At 42.6% G+C, this 20,420-nt stretch overlaps 1 protein-coding gene across 1 annotated transcript in view; it reads right to left on the reverse strand.

Moving 5' to 3' along the window:
• tmem176 (transmembrane protein 176) overlaps positions 1-20,420 on the reverse strand; it is a 36,687-nt gene that overhangs the window by 6,339 nt on the left and 9,928 nt on the right. Inside the window, exons 4-6 of the mRNA XM_061880895.1 lie at positions 5,723-5,779; positions 1,546-1,692; positions 403-519 (exon numbers count right to left, since the gene is read on the reverse strand). Coding sequence (XP_061736879.1) covers positions 403-519; positions 1,546-1,692; positions 5,723-5,779 — 321 coding nt within the window. The remainder of the gene's footprint in view (positions 1-402; positions 520-1,545; positions 1,693-5,722; positions 5,780-20,420) is intronic.

A 20,420-nucleotide genomic window follows, 5' to 3' on the forward strand; every position in this document is an offset into this window, starting at 1 on the left:
ACATCTATACCTTTGGCCATTCTAAGCCAGTAATTTCCAGGACTTATCTCCCCCTCTGAGAAGTTTTACTAATGTAAAAATGTGTAGAATAAATATTACATTTCAACATTTCTGTCAACGAAGATTTTCGTCAGCCTGCGACACATAGTCATTTTGATAGTACGCTAATATCGACACTTATATCATGTGTTGCCTTCATTGTAACACTTATATAAGACTTACAATTTTTTGCGGCTCACAGTTTTTAGCAGCTCCAAACCGATTACGTTTTAGTATTTGTGGTCCAATATGGCTTTTTTCAACATTTGGGTTGCTGACCCCTGCTCTAGTAATATATAGTATATTTAGACTCTATTATGTAAACAAGTGTAATATGTAAACATCAATGTGTGTGTGTCTTACAGCATACAACCCAATGGAGCGTTTGTGTCTGTAGAGAAGGATGCAAAGGGTGGCACACACTGCAGTCTGGGCCAGTGTGAACAATAGCAGAAAGGATTTCAGTCCTCTGGACAGTCTCTGTTTCGAATTTAAAAAAAAGACAACTTTTATGAACAAGAACTTTGCATGGACAATCGACATACATGATAGTTAGAATAAGTGTTTCTAAGTTATCACATAAACTTCGTGTTACATTGAGTGCGCGGTGAGAAGCAAAAGCTGTCTTTGAATTGTACCAAGAGTAAGGCTCGTAAAACTCCACTGTGTAGGGGGGAAGCAAGATGAAGGTGTTCCTGTTTCTTTCATGTATTATAATCAAACAGAAAGATATTGTCTGACCCAAGGACTATAAAAGCGAAGAGGAAGCACAACCAGAATCCCCTCAAGGCGACCTCTTTTTTTCAACTGTTTTACAAACAGTTGAACACTTTTATGAACCTCTTCTTTAAACTGTTTTGTGACCTTTTCTTTGAAGTGTTTATGACCTTTTCTTTTGAACTGCTCGGTAACCAATGGCAACGCTGTTTATGACACGAAGCAGCTGTGGTCATGTGGTCGGAGAAAGTAAAATAAAGGAGTACAATCTTTCGCCAGAGCGTGCTGGAGATTGTTCAAGGTTACAGTATGTAGGCGACTCTCTTCAATATTGAGCCAAATTGAACTGTGTCTCTGTTTAATTCTTTGCTTCTTGTCTTGTTTAATAGATGTCATCAGTGTTTGAACCTGACAATGATACTTTGCTAGAAGGCATTAACTTAAAGAGAGTATGCAAAACATGCTAACCGATCCCAGAATTGTTATCACCAGCCGCCTTGAACACAAAGTATTTTATTTTGAAAATAAACTGGATCATTAATTTTGTGTTTGTGCTTGGCTTCCTGTCCAACACAAGCCGATTTTAGCTAAAATGATCCGGCGTGTTGCGGTGACCGACAAAAATAAAAGTATATTTAGCGCCGGAATGCCGTGGCCAACGCAACATAACATGACGCAGACCGCAGTTACAGTTTGAGAAAAAACCATGCGACAAATATGAAGCAAAAAAATGGGCCAAAAAGCACAACATTATGTCACTTTGTGAAAAGCAAATGAATTGATACACACTGTGGCGTAGAATCTTTCGCTACAGACGTGCTGTTTGCTCCTGACACAGGGGAATTCTGGGTTTTTGTCCAGGTCCACAGAATAGATGATCACAGCCACGATGGACAGCACCACAGACACCACGTTCACCATCATGGACAGGCAGTACTGCAAAAGATTTAAAAATATATATTTGTATTTGTATACGTACAGTGGGGCAAAAAAGTATTTAGTCAGCCACCGATTGTGCAAGTTTTCCCACTTAAAATGATGACAGAGGTCTGTAATTTTCATCATATAAACACTTCAACTGTGAGAGAGAATGTGAAAACAAAATCCAGGAATTCACATTGTAGGAATTTTAAAGTATTTATTTGTAAATTATGGTGGAAAATAAGTATTTGGTCAACCATTCAAAGCTCTCACTGATGGAAGGAGGTTTGGCTCAAAATCTCATGATACATGACCCCATTCATTCTTTCCTTAACACGGATCAATCGTCCTGTCCCCTTAGCAGAAAAACAGCCCCAAAGCATGATGTTTCCACCCCCATGCTTCACAGTAGGTGTGGTGTTCTTGGGATGCAACTCAGTATTCTTCTTCCTCCAAACACGACGAGTTGAGTTTATACCAAAATGGATACATGGATGATACAGCAGAGGATTGGGAGAATGTCATGTGGTCAGATGAAACCAAAATAGAACTTTTTGGTATAAACTCAACTTTTCTGGTAAAATCCTTAAATTCCTTGCAATAGCTCGTTGAGAAATGTTGTTCTAAAACTGTTCGACAATTTGCTTACAAATTGGTGACCCTCGCCCCATCCTTGTTTGTGAATTATTTAGCATTTCCTGTAAGCTGCTCAATAGTGGCACCCACCTGTTCTCAATTAGCCTGCACACCTGTAGGATGTTCCAAATAAGTGTTTGATGAGCTTTCCTCAACTTTATCAGTATCTATTGCCACCTTTCCCAACTTCTTTGTCACGTGTTGCTGGCATCAAATTCTAAAGTTAATGATTATTTGCACACAAAAAAATGTTTATCAGTTTGAACATCAAATATATTGTCTTTTTAGTGCATTCAATTGAATATGGGCTGAAAATGATTTGCAAATCATTGTATTCCGTTTATATTTACATCTAACACAATTTCCCAACTCATGGAAACGGGGTTTGTATATATGTGTATTTACACTATAAGTATATTCATATATTAATATATATAGAGAGATATTTATATATATTGTAATATACAGTATATATATCAAATATATATATATATTTTTATATGTATACATATATTAATACTATCTATATATACAGTATATATACACAGTGTATAGATACTTTATATATATATATTTATACGGTGTGTATATATATATATATATATATATATATATATATGTGTGTGTAAAACAACAGTATACACATTCTGTATGATAAAAGCAGGATATTTCTGTGTAACAGAGGAGTGACTGATGATTGTGTGACAATATTCACCGGTCGTATTCTTTCATTTCTGATTTTTAACACGACACAGTGAGTTTGTCTGTGTCTTAACGTTTTATTGACACAATATTCCAGCTGTAAAAAAAAGTGCCACGCATTCTGTTGTTTGTGTGCTTGGTTCTTTCAACACGTGTAGGTTGTTTGGCATTAGTGAAAGAAATTCCTAAAATGCTGCGGAAAAGGTGGAAAGCTCAACAGACAATACAAACAATCACAATACGACTGAGAGAATCCTAAAAATTTTATGACAACGTCAAAAAAAACTAATGAAATTTTACAACCGAATAAAAGAATGTACCCGAAAATCACTAATTTGGGTTTGTAATAAAAACTATGAGTATGAACGACAAAACACGAAAAAATTAACTGTTATTCGTCATGTTGAGACCCTCTCACTGAAACCTAACAATCAGGTTAGAAATCTGGGGATAACAATGGACTCACACTTAAACGTTAGCAGCGAAATGAAGTCATTAACATCAGCAGCTTTTTTACCACCTGAAAAACATTGCCAAAATCAGAGCAATAATGTCTAAAGACTGATCAATTACTTTGTCTCCAGCAGGTTAGACTACTATAAAGGCCTCCTCACTGCATGGGCTCTCTAAACCAGCTGTAAAGCAGCTGCAGAACATCCAGAATGCTGCTGCTCGATTCCTGACTAGAATCAGGAAATACGAACATAATAGTCCAGTGCTTAGGTCCCTGCACTGGCTACCTGTTGCTCAGAGAATGGACTCTAAAACATCTCTCCTTAAGTACAAATCTTGTGCCAAAGTACATCTCTGACATGTTAGAACCACATGAACCATCTCGAGCTATGAGAACCCCAGGGTGTGGTCTCCTGCCTGTGTCCAGAATCAGGACCAAACATGGTCAAACTGCATTCAGTTGTAATCTGGGATAGTCTTTCTGAAGACGGCCTCAACGTTGGCAATGTACGTATACAGCATGAAAATACTTCTATTTAATTGTGCACATGACAACTGAAAGTATTTTCAGTTGGGCGGCATAGCTCGGTTGGTAGAGTGGCTGTGCCAGCAACTTGAGGGTTCCAGGTTCGATCCCTGCTTCCGCCATCCTAGTCACTGCCGTTCTGTGCTTGGGCAAGACACTTTACCCACCTGCTCCCAGTGCCACCCACACTGGTTTAGATTTTGGGTTTCACTGTAAAGCGCTTTGAGTCACTAGAGAAAAAGCGCTATATAAATATAATTCACTTCACTTTATCTACACTCTTTGATACATCCTAATTTTAATTAAGTCTGATTGTTTTTATGATTGTATTTTCTCATTTTAATTAGAAATATTTTTATTTTTGCCTTTTAATTTAATGTGAAGCACTTTAAATTGTATTGCGTAAGAATTGTGCTCTATAGATATGCCTTGCCTTACCGTAATAACTAGGGCTGCGAATCTTTGGGTGTCCCATGATTCGATTCAATATCGATTCTTGGGGTCGCGATTCGATTATAATTCGATTATAAATCAATTTTTTTCAATTCAACGCAATTTTCGATTCAAAAACAATATTTTTCCGATTCAAAACGATAGTCTATTCATTCAATACATAGGATTTCAGCAGGATCTACCCCAGTCTGCTGACATGCTAGCAGTGTAGTAAAAACATTTTTAAAAGCTTTTATAATTGTAAAGGACAATGTTTTATTAACTGATTGCAATAATGTAAATTTGTTTTAACTATTAAACAAACCTAAAATATGACTTATTTTATCTTTGTGAAAACATTGTACACAGTGTGTTGTCAAGCTTATGAGATGCGATGCAAGTGTAACCCACTGTGACACTATTGTTCTTTTTTTTATTTTTTATAAATGTCTAATGATAATGTCAATGAAGGATTTTTAATCACTGCTATGCTGAAATTATAACTAATATTGATACTGTTGTTTATAATATTCATTTTTGTTTCACTACTTTTTGTTTGTTCTGTGTCGTGTTTGTGTCTCCTCAATTGCTCTGTTTATTGCAGTTCTGAGTGTTGCTGGGTCAGGTTTGGTTTTGGAATTGGATTGCATTGTTATGGTATTGCTGGGTATTGTTTTGTTGGATTGATCAAAAAAAAAAAAAAGATTAAAAAAAAAAAAGAGAATCGATTCTGAATCGCACAACGTGAGAATCGCGATTCAAATTCGAATCGATTTTTTTCCCACACCTCTAGTAATAACCCTTGAGTCATACCAAAGACTATAAAAATGGAACCTATTACCTCCCTGCTCGGCACTCAGCATCAAGGGATGGAATTGGGGGTTAAATCACCGAAATGATTCCCAGGCGCTGCCATCATTGCTACTCACTGCTCCCGTCACCTCCCAGGGGATTATCAAGGGGATGGGTCAAATGCAGAGGACAAATTTCACCACACCTAGCGTGTGTGTGACAATCATTGGTACTTTAACCCGTATATCACTCAGATTCCAACCTTTGGAATACTCTCTAGTTAAAATAATGGTCTGCACATCATATTGGCGGCTCCAGTTTCAATGAGAAAGGGTTTAAAAAATAATAATTTGGAGACGTCCGTGTTTAAAAGTTTAAAGGGCTGCCTGCCCTTTGATCATGCCTGGCCTACTGTATGATTAAAAAAAAAATACATTCCCGCAATAAAGCTGCTCCATGTAAGTGTGTTGTGTTCTACATAACAACTTGATGTCTGTAACTCACAGTCCATGTCGTACAGCGTTTGTCCAAGATGACAGCAACCACTCCAGAAATGATAAACTGGTGAGAAATGTGCAAACAGAGAGAGAAAAAATGAGTGATGGCGAGGCGAGAAAAGTGCAGTAATTAATGAGCCCGCCTTCATTCACAACTTAAAGGGGAACTGCACTTTTTTTGAAAGTGTGCCTATTGTTCACAATCATTATGAGGGACAAGTACACAGGTGTATTTTTTTAAGACTTAAGATGATTTAAAAAAAACATTGGAGTCACCATTGTAGCTTTCAAAGCCCTCTAAAACAACTTCAAAACCCACCAGCAATGTAATATATACACACTGCGTGTATATATATATATATATATATATATATATATATATATATATATATATATATACGTATATATATATATATATATATATATATATATATATATATATATATATATATATATATATATACGTATATATATATATATATATATATATATATACGTATATATATATATACGTATATACTGTATGTATATATATATATATATATATATATATATATGTATATATATATATATATTAGGGCTGGGCAACGATTAAAAATTTTAATCGAAGTTAATCGCACTATGTCTCCGATTAATCGTGATTAACTGCATTGTATACGCAAAGCCCAATAATGAATTCAAAAGTAGTGTGTAGTGCACCTTTATTGGAATATTCCCCCACATGAACAAAAGCGCCAAAACATTTGTTGTGCAAACACAATTCAAATCAGTACTTGTTAAACAGTAGCAGTTAAATAGCATATTTTATGAAAATCAACTAAAAAAATGTAAATACAAACATTTAAGCTTATTGCCACTGCCAGGGTATTTAAGTTATCCTGTTTGTTATGAAAATAAATATAATCTACATACAAATCTCTGAGCCACAATCATAACATCTGAACAGGCAATTTCTGAGGTAACAGCAGGAACATTTTTTTTATCAGGGATCTTATGTTTAAAAAACCTATATTATAGGTAGTGGGCTGTTTTAGGGAATTTTTGATCAAATCATCCGTAGTAGCAATATTGATAATGTTGTGTTTATTCTGCGTAGTGCACTTAAAATAATTATGACCATATCTAGGAATTGATATGATGGGAATTTTCCGATTGTTTGCTTGGTGCTTTGATAAACTGAACGCATCATATACATGGTACTATATTGTGATGTTATGAGCCAGGGGAAAAAAGAACTACCCTACCCAGCATGCAACAGGAGTGACGAGCATGCGTGGTAGCCCGGTATAGGTTGTGTCGCCATGACGGCATCTTGTATGTTGTGATATGCACGCTCTGGAAGCAAACGTTAAGAACTCAGCCAACACTCCTCGTCTGCATTATTCATAAATAGACCGACAACACATATAGTCCGCTGCTTCACAGGCCGCTGGATGTAGCCGGCAAAGTATTCCCATGCTAGCTAGCCGGTCTAGCAAGCACGCGTCATTCAGTCCAAAACGGCCCGATCCATCCACATCCAGAATTGTCTGGCGGTCATAAGTGATCCCGGAGTGATCACGCTGTAAGCCAGCCATGAAATTTGCAGAATTGTCCGGTATTTTTGCCAAATGTTCCATCTTTACCAAGAGCCCCTCGACGCCGCAGTATATCCGGGAGATGCCATCTTGTTAAGAAAAGGCGTTAACAAAATAAAAGCATGTAAACAACATATGCAAATGTGCGATAAAATAATTGTTGGCGTTAATAGATTGATGAGTTAACGCGTAATTAACGCATTAATTTGCCCACCCCTAATATATATGTATATATAAAATGTAGTAACAGACACTTTCTGTTAAAATAACTAAGTTATCACAAAAACTTTGTGTTGAAATGAGTTCCCGGCGAGAAGACCAAAAGCTGTCTTTGAACCTACCAAGAAGAAAGCTTGTAAAACTCCACTGTGTAGGATGGAAAGCAACATGAAGGTGTTGTGTTCTTTTATGTATTGTAATCAACAGAAATATATTGTCGTGACCCAAGAACTACAAAGCGGTGCGGAAGCAGAGCCTGACTCCCCTCCAGGCACCTCTTTTTGAACTCTTTTACGAAAATCTTTTTGAACTCTTTTGCGACATCTTTTTTTGAACCGACCCTTTCTTTTGAAGTATTTTGTAATCAAAGGCGATGGCAGTTTATGACCCCTTCCCTTTGGAAGCAGCTGTTGCCATGTGGTCAGGGAATGTCCAAATAAAAGAAGGAGGCGTGCAATCTTTTGGCAGAGCGTGATGACACTGCACAAGAGTACAGATGTACACAAACTGAATTCTGTCTCTGTTGGATTCTTTGCTTCCTGTCCTGTTCAATAGATGTCATCAGTGTTTGAACCTAACATGTTCATAACAATGTGTAACAGGCACAATATTTACCGTGTTTTGGTCATTTTAAGCATTGCCACAAGGAGGAACTCTCCTGACGGAATAAATAAAGTACTATCTAATCTAATTTATTTCCTCAGCCAATTTATTTCTCTTTCCATCGCAACACACTTCCGACTTCTGGCAACAAATGTGTGTTCCAGAACTTCCTACTTCACAAGTGTGTACAAATCATGGCAGACTTGGTAACTGACAATGACAACAACAACCGTATTTTCCGGACTATAAGGCGCACTTAAAATCCTTTCACTTTCTATAAACTCCACAGTGCGCCTTATAACCGGTGCGCCTAATGTACGGGATCATTCTGGTTGTGCTTACCGACCTCGAAGCTATTTTATTTGTTACGTGGTAAAATGCTAAGTGTGACCAGTAGATAGCAGTCACACGTAAGAGATACGTGTAGACTGCAATATGACTCAAGTCAACAACACCAACATTTTATGTTTCATTGAAAATATCAAACTGTGGATGTTGCCCTCCCGTGGGTCCCGTAGACCACCAAGCATTGCCATGAGAGACCGGTTCAGGGTTACAAGACAGTTTTATATTTTGATAATGTCGGCAGCAAGTGTTCTTTTTCCTGTGAAAAAGAACACAACTCGCTCTCACGCCAGCTCCCGCAACCTCTCTCCTCCCGTCTGCTGCTTATACAGAGCAACAGATGATTAGACAAAGAGTCCCACCTGGGCCATCTACGCACCTGTCGCTGACTTCGAGGCCGGTCTTAGCACAACCCGTTGCGCTGCATGCCCGCAGGCCACGCACCCTCCACAAGAACATTGCACACGGCACTCAAAAATCTATCATCTAATCTATCTATCAGAATACAATAGAATAGAATGGAATTTATTGTCATTATATTTGCATATAACGAGATTAAGGACTCCAACTTAAGGTGCGGTAGTGGAAATAAATATAGAATAAAAATAAATCACACAAGAAGTAATAAAGATCAAAAATAAGAATTGAAATAAACCGACTACTATCCAATAAAAACAGTAAGCAATCCTGTACAATATACAAAATACTGTACAATATACAGAACAAAACAAGAGTACCGGAGTAATAAAGTAATAACAATCAGTGTCGGACATGTTGCACTCGAAGGGTAATATAGCACAGAAGGGTATTAGGATAGGATAATGTATAGGGGTGAATCATCTATTACAAGTTTGAGTTCAAAATGGTGACAGGTCTGGGAAAAAAGCTGTCTCTGAGCCTGTTTGTTCTGGCTCTGATGCACCTGTAGTGCCTGCCTGACGGAAGCAGGTCGAGCAGGTGGAAGCCAGGGTGTGTGCTGTCCTTGGTAATGTTTTCTTGCTCTGTTGAGGCAACGGGAGTTGTGTAAATCCTTCAGGGAGGGGAGCGGGCAGCCGAATATATTTTTGTGCATTGTTTATGACCCTCTGAATTGCCTTAATGTCTGCTTCAGTGCAGCTGGTGTACCACCCTGTTATGCAGTACATCAGCAAGCTCTCGACAGCCGAGCGATAAAAGGTCACCATCAGCTGCCTCTCCAGTCTGTTCTTCCTCAGCACCCTCAGGAAGTGGAGTCTCCGCTGGGCCTTCCGGATGACCGCAGTTGTATTTTGGGTCCAGGAGAGGTCAACAGATATGAGGGTGCCGAGGAACTTGAAAGAGCTGACTCTCTCCACCTCCTTGCCGTTGATGTAGAGGGGGGCGGGGTCTGCAGTGTTTTTCCTGAAGTAAAAGATGAGTTCCCTGGTTTTTGTGGTGTTCAGTGCCAGGTTATTTGCTAAAGACCACGCTGATAGTTTCAGGACCTCATCTCTGTATGCAGACTCATACCCCCTGTAATGGGTCCAACCACCACTGTGTCATCCGCGAATTTGATGATGGTGTTCTCCGTTTGGGCTGGACTACAATCATGGGTGTGGAGGGAATACAGTAAAGGGCTCAGCACACAGGCTTGTGGAAAGCCAATGTTGAGTGTGCGTAAGGAGGAGAGATGAGGGCCGAGTTTCTGTCTGGAGTCGGTTGGTCAGGAAGTCCTTATTCCAAAAACAGGTTGGTGTAGGGAGGCCGAAGTCCAGCAGTTTGGTGACCAGGATATCTGGTATGATGGTATCGAAGGCGGAGCTATAGTCGATGAAAAGCATCCTGACATAGCGGCCCCCGTGTTCCAGGTGGCTCAGTGCAGAGTGGAGAAGTATGGTTATGGCATCGTCCGTGGATCTGTTTGCCCGGTAGGCAAACTGTTGGCTTGGATGTGGTGTAGGACCAGCCTCTCGAAGCACTTCATAATGACAAGTGTAAGTGCAACTGGGCTATAGTCGTTGAGGTTGGTTCTGGCAGCTTTCTTGGGTACCGGGATAATTGTGGCAGATTTAAGGCAGGGTGGGATGAGTGCCTGTGCCAAGGAGAGGTTGAAGAGGACATTGACAATGTAGGAGAGCTGGTCAGTGCATTCTGTGAGCACCTTCCCGGGTACTCCGTCTGGACCAGCCGCCTTCCTAGAGTTCACCGCCCTGAGTACCCGCCTGACCTCGTGCTCCTCAAGAGTGAGTGTGGGAGTGCTGGGGGCAGGGGTTGGTGTGGTTGTGACTGGTTTTGATGTCTCAAAGTGAGCAAAGAAGCAGTTCAGCTCCTCTGCCAGCAATACATCCCAGTCCCCGGCCGTTGCAACACGGCCTCTGTAGTTGATGATGTGCCGTATGCTCTGGCACATTTGCCGTGGGTTGTTTCTTGAGAGATGGTCTTCGATCCTCTCTTTGTAGTCTGTCTTGGTTTCCTTGAGTCCTCTCTTTAGCTCCTGCAGCGCTGTACAGAACACTGTCACCTGACCTGAAGGCGGTGTAGCGGGCCTTGACGGGCATTCGGACCTGGCTTGTCATCCAGGGTTTCTGGTTTGGGTAAACCCGGGTCCTTTTTTCCACAGTGACATTGCTGATGCAGTACTTTATGTAGGACAGTACCGAGTCTGTGTTTGTGGGCAGGTCTTAGTCTTCAAAAACATTCCATGCAGTGTGTGCAAAGCAGTCCTGTAGCTGGGTGAGTGGATCCTCAGGCCAAGTTGTACAGTCTTTGTCACTGCTTTTGTCCTTGCTCCTAGGGGGGTGTAGGCAGGTGGGCACAGCAAGGAGAGGTGGTCTGTCTGGCTTGGGGGGTGGGGGGGAATATGGCTCTATATGCCTCTTTGATGTTGGAGTAAACATGGTCAAGGGTGTTTCCCCCCTCTCGTTGGGCATTTAACATACTGGTAAAATGTTGGGAGTACCGTTTTCAGAGTGGCTTTATTAAAATCTCCAGCAATAATGTAAGCGCTATTGGGGTGGGCACGTAGTTGTTTATTTATTGTGTTTAGCAGTAGAGAGAGCTATGCTAACATTATTGATGATTACTACTGTTAGCTCTCTTGGCAGAAAAAAGGGTCTACGTCTCACTGACATGAACTCTAGGTCGGGGGAACAGTGACTGTCTATGATAGTGCTGTTATTAGACCATGCGTTAACAGAATCAGAATAGTTTTTATTGCCATTGTTTGAGAACGGGTTCACAAACGACACATTTTTCTTGGTGCAATCGCGCAACATTGAAGACATATAAGACAGAATAGGTAATAAGATGAGCTGTAAGTGAGCTATCAGATATTCTTCAATCAATCAATCAATCAATCAATGATTATTTATATAGCCCCAAATCACAAATGTCTCAAAGGACTGCACAAATCATTACGACTACAACATCCTCGGAAGAACCCACAAAAGGGCAAGGAAAACTCACACCCAGTGGGCAGGGAGAATTCACATCCAGTGGGACGCCAGTGACAATGCTGACTATGAGAAACCTTGGAGAGGACCTCAGATGTGGGCAACCCCCCCCCCCCTCTAGGGGACCGAAAGCAATGGATGTCGAGCGGGTCTAACATGATACTGTGAAAGTTCAATCCGTAGTGGCTCCAACACAGCCGCGAGAGTTCAGTTCAAGCGGATCCAAGACAGCAGCGAGAGTCCCGTCCACAGGAAACCATCTCAAGCGGAGGCGGATCAGCAGCGTAGAGATGTCCCCAACCGATACAGGCGAGCGGTCCATCCTGGGTCCCGACGAGCGGTCCATCCTGGGTCTCGACTCTGGACAGCCAGTACTTCATCCATGGTCATCGGACCGGACCCCCTCCACAAGGGAGGGGGGGACATAGGAGAAAGAAAAGAAGCGGCAGATCAACTGGTCTAAAAAGGAGGTCTATTTAAAAGCTAGAGTATACAGATGAGTTTTAAGGTGAGACTTAAATGCTTCTACTGAGGTAGCATCTCGAACTGTTACCGGGAGGGCATTCCAGAGTACTGTAGCCCGAACGGAAAACGCTCTATAGCCCGCAGACTTTTTTTGGGCTCTAGGAATCACTAATAAGCCGGAGTCTTTTGAACGCAGATTTCTTGCCGGGACATACGGTACAATACAATCGGCAAGATAGGCTGGAGCTAGACCGTGTAGTATTTTATACGTAAGTAGTAAAACCTTAAAGTCACATCTTAAGTGCACAGGAAGCCAGTGCAGGTGAGCCAGTACAGGCGTAATATGATCAAACTTTCTTGTTCTTGTCAAAAGTCTAGCAGCCGCATTTTGTACCAACTGTAATCTTTTAATGCTAGACATGGGGAGACCCGAAAATAATACGTTACAGTAATCGAGACGAGACGTAACAAACGCATGGATAATGATCTCAGCGTCTTTAGTGGACAAAATGGAGCGAATTTTTGCGATATTACGGAGATGAAAGAAGGCCGTTTTAGTAACGCTTTTAATGTGTGACTCAAAGGAGAGAGTTGGGTCGAAGATAATACCCAGATTTTTTACAGAGTCACCTTGTTTTATTATTTGGTTGTCAAATGTTAAAGTTGTATTATTAAATAGAGGTCGGTGTCTAGCAGGACCGATAATCAGCATTTCCGTTTTTTTGGCATTAAGTTGCAAAAAGTTAGCGGACATCCATTGTTAATTGGCAAGATGGCGGCGCCCGGACGGGCTGCGACATTGCGGTGCTCTTGCTAAAGATGGAACATTTGGCGGAAATGCCGGACAGTTCTGCAGACTTCATGGCTGGCTCGCATCGTGGTCACTCCGTGATCACGTACGACCGCCAGACACTTCTGGATATGGACATATCGGGCCGTTTTGGACTGATAGACGCGGGCGTGCTAAACATGCTAACTAGCATGGGGATACGTCGGCGGCTACATCCAGCGGCCTGTGAAGCAGCGGAGTCTAGTAGCAGCGGGGGCCGTCTACGGAGCAGACGCCAGCGGTGTGATCGGAAACACGGATGTCGAGCGGGGCTAAAAACAAAGCAGAAGGCTAATCCCCACAGAACACCACTTCCCTCCACCCTGAAGACGGATTTAAATAAAGGATGCGAGACTACTGGTCTGGGTAAGGAGTCAGTTAAATTAGAACAAGTTTTTTCTGCTTTGAGTGTTTCAGAGTTGGACATGTGTTTTACTGAGGTGGCTAACTATGATGCGTGCAGTTTATCAAAGCAACAAACAAACAATCGGAAAATCCCCGTTACTGAGGAGGCTAACCATGATGCGTGCAGTTTATCAAAGCAACAATCAAACAATCGGAACATTCCCGTCGTATCAATTCCTAGATATGGTCTTAATTATACTGAATGCACTGGGCATAATAAACACAACATTATTAATATTGCTACTACGGATAATTTGATCAAAAATTCCCTAAAACAGCCCACTACCTATAATATAGGTTTTTTAAACATAAGATCATTGTCTCCCAAAACGTTGTTAGTTAATGATATCATCAGAGACAACAATCTTAACGTCATCGGTCTCAGCGAAACCTGGCTTAAACCAAACAACTTTTTTGCGCTAAATGAGGCATGTCCTCCTAACTTTACACATGCGCATATTGCCCGTCCGCTTAAAAGGGGTGGGGGGGTCGCACTAATATACAACGAAAACTTTAACCTTAGTCCTAACATAAATAATAAATATAAATCGTTTGAGGTGCTTACTATGAGGTCTGTCACACCGCTGCCTCTACACCTGGCTGTTATCTACCGCCCCCCAGGGCCCTGTTCGGACTTTATCAATGAATTCTCAGAGTTCGTTGCTGATCTAGTGACACACGCCGATAATATAATCATAATGGGGGACTTTAATATCCATATGAATACCCCATCGGACCCACCGTGCGTAGCGCTCCAGACTATAATTGATAGCTGTGGTCTCACACAAATAATAAATGAATCCACGCATCGCAACGGTAATACGATAGACCTAGTGCTTGTCAGGGGTATCACCGCTTCCAAAGTTACGATACTCCCGTATACTAAAGTATTGTCCGATCATTACCTTATAAAATTCGAGGTTCAGACGCATGTTCGTCAAACTAATAATAATAATAACTGCTATAGCAGCCGCAACATTAATACGGCCACAACGACAACTCTTGCTGACCTACTGCCCTCGGTAATGGCACCATTCCCAAAGTATGTGGGCTCTATTGATAACCTCACTAACAACTTTAACGACGCCCTGCGCGAAACCATTGATAACATAGCACCGCTAAAGTTAAAAAACGCTCCAAAAAAGCGCACCCCGTGGTTTACAGAAGAAACTAGAGCTCAGAAATTATTATGCAGAAAGCTGGAACGCAAATGGCGCACGACTAAACTTGAGGTGCACCATCAAGCATTTAGTGATGGTTTAATAACTTATAAACGCATGCTTACCTTAGCTAAAGCTAATTATTACTCAAATCTCATCCACCGTAATAAAAACGATCCTTAATTTTTGTTTAGTACGGTAGCATCGCTAACCCAACAAGGGACTCCTTCCAGTAGCTCCACACACTCAGCTGATGACTTTATGCAATTCTTTAGTAAGAAAATTGAAGTCATTAGAAAGGAGATTAAAGACAATGCGTCCCAGCTACAACGGGGTTCTATTAACACTGACACGGTTGTATATACGGCGGATACTGCCCTCCAAAATAGTTTCTCTCGTTTTGAGGAAATAACATTAGAGGAATTGTTACAACGTATAAATGGAATAAAACAAACAACATGTTTACTTGACCCTCTTCCTGGGAAACTGATCAAGGAGCTCTTTGTATTATTAGGTCCATCAGTGCTAAATATTATAAACTTATCACTTTCCTCGGGCACTGTTCCCCTAGCATTCAAAAAAGCGGTTATTCATCCTCTTCTTAAAAGACCTAACCTCGATCCTGACCTCATGGTAAACTACCGACCGGTGTCTCACCTTCCCTTTATTTCAAAAATCCTCGAAAAAATTGTTGCGGAGCAGTTAAATGAACACTTAGCGTCTAACAATCTATGTGAAACCTTTCAATCCGGTTTCAGGGCAAATCACTCGACGGAGACAGCCCTCGCAAAAATGACTAATGATCTATTGCTAACGATGGATTCTGATGCGTCATCTATGTTGCTGCTCCTCGATCTTAGCGCTGCTTTCGATACCGTCGATCATAATATTTTATTAGAACGTATCAAAACACGAATTGGTATGTCAGACTTAGCCCTGTCTTGGTTTAACTCTTATCTTACTGATAGGATGCAGTGTGTCTCCCATAACAATGTGACCTCGGACTACGTTAAGGTAACGTGTGGAGTTCCCCAGGGTTCGGTCCTTGGCCCTGCACTCTTCAGCATCTACATGCTGCCGCTAGGTGACATCATACGCAAATACGGTGTTAGCTTTCACTGTTATGCTGATGACACCCAACTCTACATGCCCCTAAAGCTGACCAACACGCCGGATTGTAGTCAGATGGAGGCGTGTCTTAATGAAATTAAACAATGGATGTCCGCTAACTTTTTGCAACTCAACGCCAAAAAAACGGAAATGCTGATTATCGGTCCTGCTAGACACCGAACTCTATTTAATAATACAACTCTAACATTTGACAACCAAACAATTAAACAAGGCGACACGGTAAAGAATCTGGGTATTATCTTCGACCCAACTCTCTCCTTTGAGGCACACATTAAAAGCGTTACTAAAACGGCCTTCTTTCATCTCCGTAATATCGCTAAAATTCGCTCCATTCTGTCCACTAAAGACGCTGAGATCATTATCCATGCGTTTGTTACGTCTCGCCTCGACTACTGTAACGTATTATTTTCGGGTCTCCCCATGTCTAGCATTAAAAGATTACAGTTGGTACAAAATGCGGCTGCTAGACTTTTGACAAGAACAAGAAAGTTTGATCACATTACGCCTGTACTGGCTCACCTGCACTGGCTTCCTGTGCACTTAAGATGTGACTTTAAGGTTTTACTACTTACGTATAAAATACTACACGGTCTAGCTCCATCCTATCTTGCCGATTGTATTGTACCATATGTCCCGGCAAGAAATCTGCGTTCAAAGGACTCCGGCTTGTTAGTGATTCCCAAAGCCCAAAAAAAGTCTGCGGGCTATAGAGCGTTTTCCGTTCGGGCTCCAGTACTCTGGAATGCCCTCCCGGTAACAGTTCGAGATGCCACCTCAGTAGAAGCATTTAAGTCTCACCTTAAAACTCATTTGTATACTGTAGCCTTTAAATAGACTCCCTTTTTAGACCAGCTGATCTGCTGTTTCTTTTCTTTTTCTTCTATGTCCCACTCTCCCCTGTGGAGGGGGTCCGGTCCGATCCGGTGGCCATGTACTGCTTGCCTGTGTATCGGCTGGGGACATCTCTGCGCTGCTGATCCGCCTCGACATCTCTGCGCTGCTGATCCGCCTCCGCTTGGGATGGTTTCCTGCTGGCTCCGCTGTGAACGGGACTCTCGCTGCTGAGTTGGACCCGCTTTGGACTGGACTCTCGCGACTGTGTTGGATCCATTGTGGATTGAACTTTCACAGTATCATGTTAGACCCGCTCGACATCCATTGCTTTCCTCCTCTCTAAGGTTCTCATAATCATTATTGTCACAGACGTCCCACTGGATCTTTATTGTCACCGATGTCCCACTGGGTGTGAGTTTTCCTTGCCCTTATGTGGGCCTACCGAGGATGTCGTGGTGGTTTGTGCAGCCCTTTGAGACACTAGTGATTTAGGGCTATATAAGTAAACATTGATTGATTGATTGATCGATTGTTTAATTTCATTAAGACACGCTTCCAACTGACTACAGTCCGGCGTGTTGGTCAGCTTTAGGGGCATGTAGAGTTGGGTGTCATCAGCATAACAGTGAAAGCTAATACCGTATTTGCAAATGACGTCACCCAGCGGCAGCATGTAGATGCTGAAGAGTACAGGGCCAAGGACCGAACCCTGGGGAACTCCACACGTTACCTTAACATAGTCCGAGGTCACACTGTTATGGGAGATGCACTGCATCCTATCAGTAAGATAAGAGTTAAACCATGACAGGGCTGAGTCCGACATACCAATTCGTGTTTTGATACGCTCTAATAAAATATTATTATTATTTATTGTTCATGTGTCTGATGGCCTAGGGGGAAAAAACTGTTCAGGTGGCGGGAGGTGTGGGTGTGGATGGACCATAGTCTCCTGCCTGAGGGGAGAGGGGAGAATCGTTTGTGTCCAGGGTGAGAAGAGTCAGCTGTGATCCGACCCACACGCCTCCTGGTCCTGGAGGAAAACCGGTCCTGGAGGAAGCCTGCAGCCAATCACCTTCTCAGCAGCACGTATGATGCGCTGCAGTCAATGCTTATCCTGGACTGTGGTGCCGGTGAACCACACGGTGATGGAGGAGGTGAGGATGGACTCGATGACGGCTGAATAAAACTGCACCAAACTGCACCAGCATCTTGGTTGGCACCTTAAGTTTCCTCAAATGCCGCAGGAAGTACATCCTCTGTTGGGCCTTCTTGATGAGGGAGCTGATGGTTGGCTCCCACATGAGGTCTTGGGTGATGGTGGTGCCCAAGAGACGTATGGAGACGGGAGTGGGAGAGTCAATCAGGTTGAGGGGGGATGGTGTGGCTGTGACTTTCCTGAAGTCCATGATCATCTCGACTGTTTTCTGGCCGTTCAGCTCCAGGTTGTTGAGGCTGCACCAGGACGCCAGCCGGTCCACCTCTCTCTTGTAGGCGGACTCATCGCAAACTTAAGCAGCTTTACCGACTTGTGACTGGAGGTGCAGCAGTTTGTATAAACGGAGAAGAGCCAGGAGGAAAGTACACAGCCCTGAGGAGTACCAGTGTTAGTGGTTCGACTGTCCGAGACAATCTTCCCCAGCCGCACGTGCTGTCTTCGGTCTGTCAGGAAGTCATAGATCCAACTGAAGAGGGAGTCGTGCATGCTGAACTGGTAGAGCTTGTATCCTAGCAGTCCAGGGAGGATGGTGTTGAAGGCAGTACTGAAGTCCACAAATAGGATCCTCGCGTAGGTTCCTGGGGAGTCCAGATGCTCCAGGATGAAGTGAAGGGCCAGGTTCACTGCATCATCCACATACCTGTTGGCTCTGTAGGCGAACTGCAGTGGGTCCAGGAGGTGGGCGGTGATGTTCTTGAGGTGGGGCAGGGCCAAGCGCTCAAAGAACTTCATGACCACAGACGTCAGCGCAAAAGGCCTATAGTCATTGAGTCCTGTGATCCGTGCTTTCTTGGGGACAGGGACAATGGTGGAGGTCTTAAAGCAGCACGCGGCATAGCTCCAGAGAGGTGTTAAAATGTCAGTGAAGACAGGAGCCAGCTGATGCGCGCAGTGTCTGAGGGTGGAGTGGGAGACACCATCCGGCCCAGGGGCCTTCTGTGTGTTCAGCTTCAAGAACTGCTGGCGTACATCCTCCTCTCGGCTGGAGAGGTCCTTTAAAGTCCTGTGATGTTCTTGGAGTACTGTGATGTCCTTGGAGTCCTTTAAATCCTTTAATGGAGTGCTGGCGTTGGTGGGGGGAGCAGAGCTTTGATGAGCTGAAGGCCGTTCATGACGACAGTAATATATGTTGAGGCCCTGAGCGAGAGTCCAGTCATTCAGGGCCTGGGGGACTTTGGGCTTATAGTTCGTAAGGGCCCTTAGCCCTCTCCAAACGGCCGCAGATTCTATTGAATTTTTGTACATAAACACAGAGACCACCTCCCATGCTCTTACCAGAGTTCTCGTTTCGGTCCTGACGTGGCATCGTGCGTCCTGCTAGCTGCACCGCAGCGTCGGGGATAAGGGGGTGAAGCCAGGTTTAGGAAATTACCAAAAAACAGCAGTCCTGGATGTAGCTATTTCCAGCAAGCTCGAGTTTTAGGTCGTCCATTTTGTGAACCATGGAACTTGCGTTGGTGAGGTATATGCTCGGCAGCGGAGGCTTATGGGGCCATTTCTTGATTCTCGCTAGGAGACCAGACCAGCAGCCCCGCTTTAGTTTCCCCTCCCGCTTCCGCCTGCGTCGCCTGTCGGGTCTGATAACAATCCACGGAAATTTCGGCGGTCTCGCTATCTCGTCGGGTATGTTGTGCCAGCGGTGGAAATCGCTCAAGACAGCTATCCTGTGTAGAAAACCCATGTCCAGCTGGTTTTGACGACTGTGTTGTGTGGCGAAGGTAGACAGACATAACCAAAACAATATAAAACATAAAAGGAAGGACCAAAAGTGGGAGCTATATAAGCTGCTTAGTCCGTGCGCACCGACATCTTGGAAAGATGTACTAAATGTTTTAGTACGACTTTAAGCTATGAAGCCGCACCGCTTGATGGGTTGTACTGTGCGTCAACATACAAGTATTATTATGGTGTGAGTATAAGGTAAGACATTATACGGCAGATTTTTTTCGCAATATTATGCAAAAGCAACTTTTCTTACCCTTTGGTACCTGCTGTTCTGTATTTGGGATCTGCATAAGTTCTGAAAACATGCGCGCGTCCGCTTTTGTAGTCTGTGCCGACAACTTAGTCGATAAGCTTCTTCTTTTTGTCTAATTTCTTGCTATGGGACATTCATCCTCCGCTGTTGCCATTTCTAATATAAAGTAATGTAAAGTTCTTACTTATATCTGTCAGTAAACTCACCATGAAAGCTCTAAAACATACAGGTGTAGTGAGTTTACATTATTCACCCAAGGAACTTTAGTTATTAGAGAGTTTCGGTCAGATGTTTTTTCACGGGACACATTTCCAGCGTTGTTTCTGCACTAGTGAACCACGGATGAGAAGATGCTGCTCCGTTATTGATTTAAGTAAAGTCTGAATGTCATTAAAATAGTTAGGTCCATCGTTTGACACTTCTTCCACTCCCGTAAATAAGCGACTGTCAGAAAAGCAGCTTGAAGACGATCTGTAAAACATAATCAAGGCAACATTTTGACCAAATAACCACCATTACATGCTATGTAGACC

The sequence above is a fragment of the Nerophis ophidion genome, linkage group LG20 (genome assembly GCF_033978795.1).
Source record: "Nerophis ophidion isolate RoL-2023_Sa linkage group LG20, RoL_Noph_v1.0, whole genome shotgun sequence".
NCBI classification, from domain to species: Eukaryota; Metazoa; Chordata; class Actinopteri; order Syngnathiformes; family Syngnathidae; genus Nerophis; species Nerophis ophidion.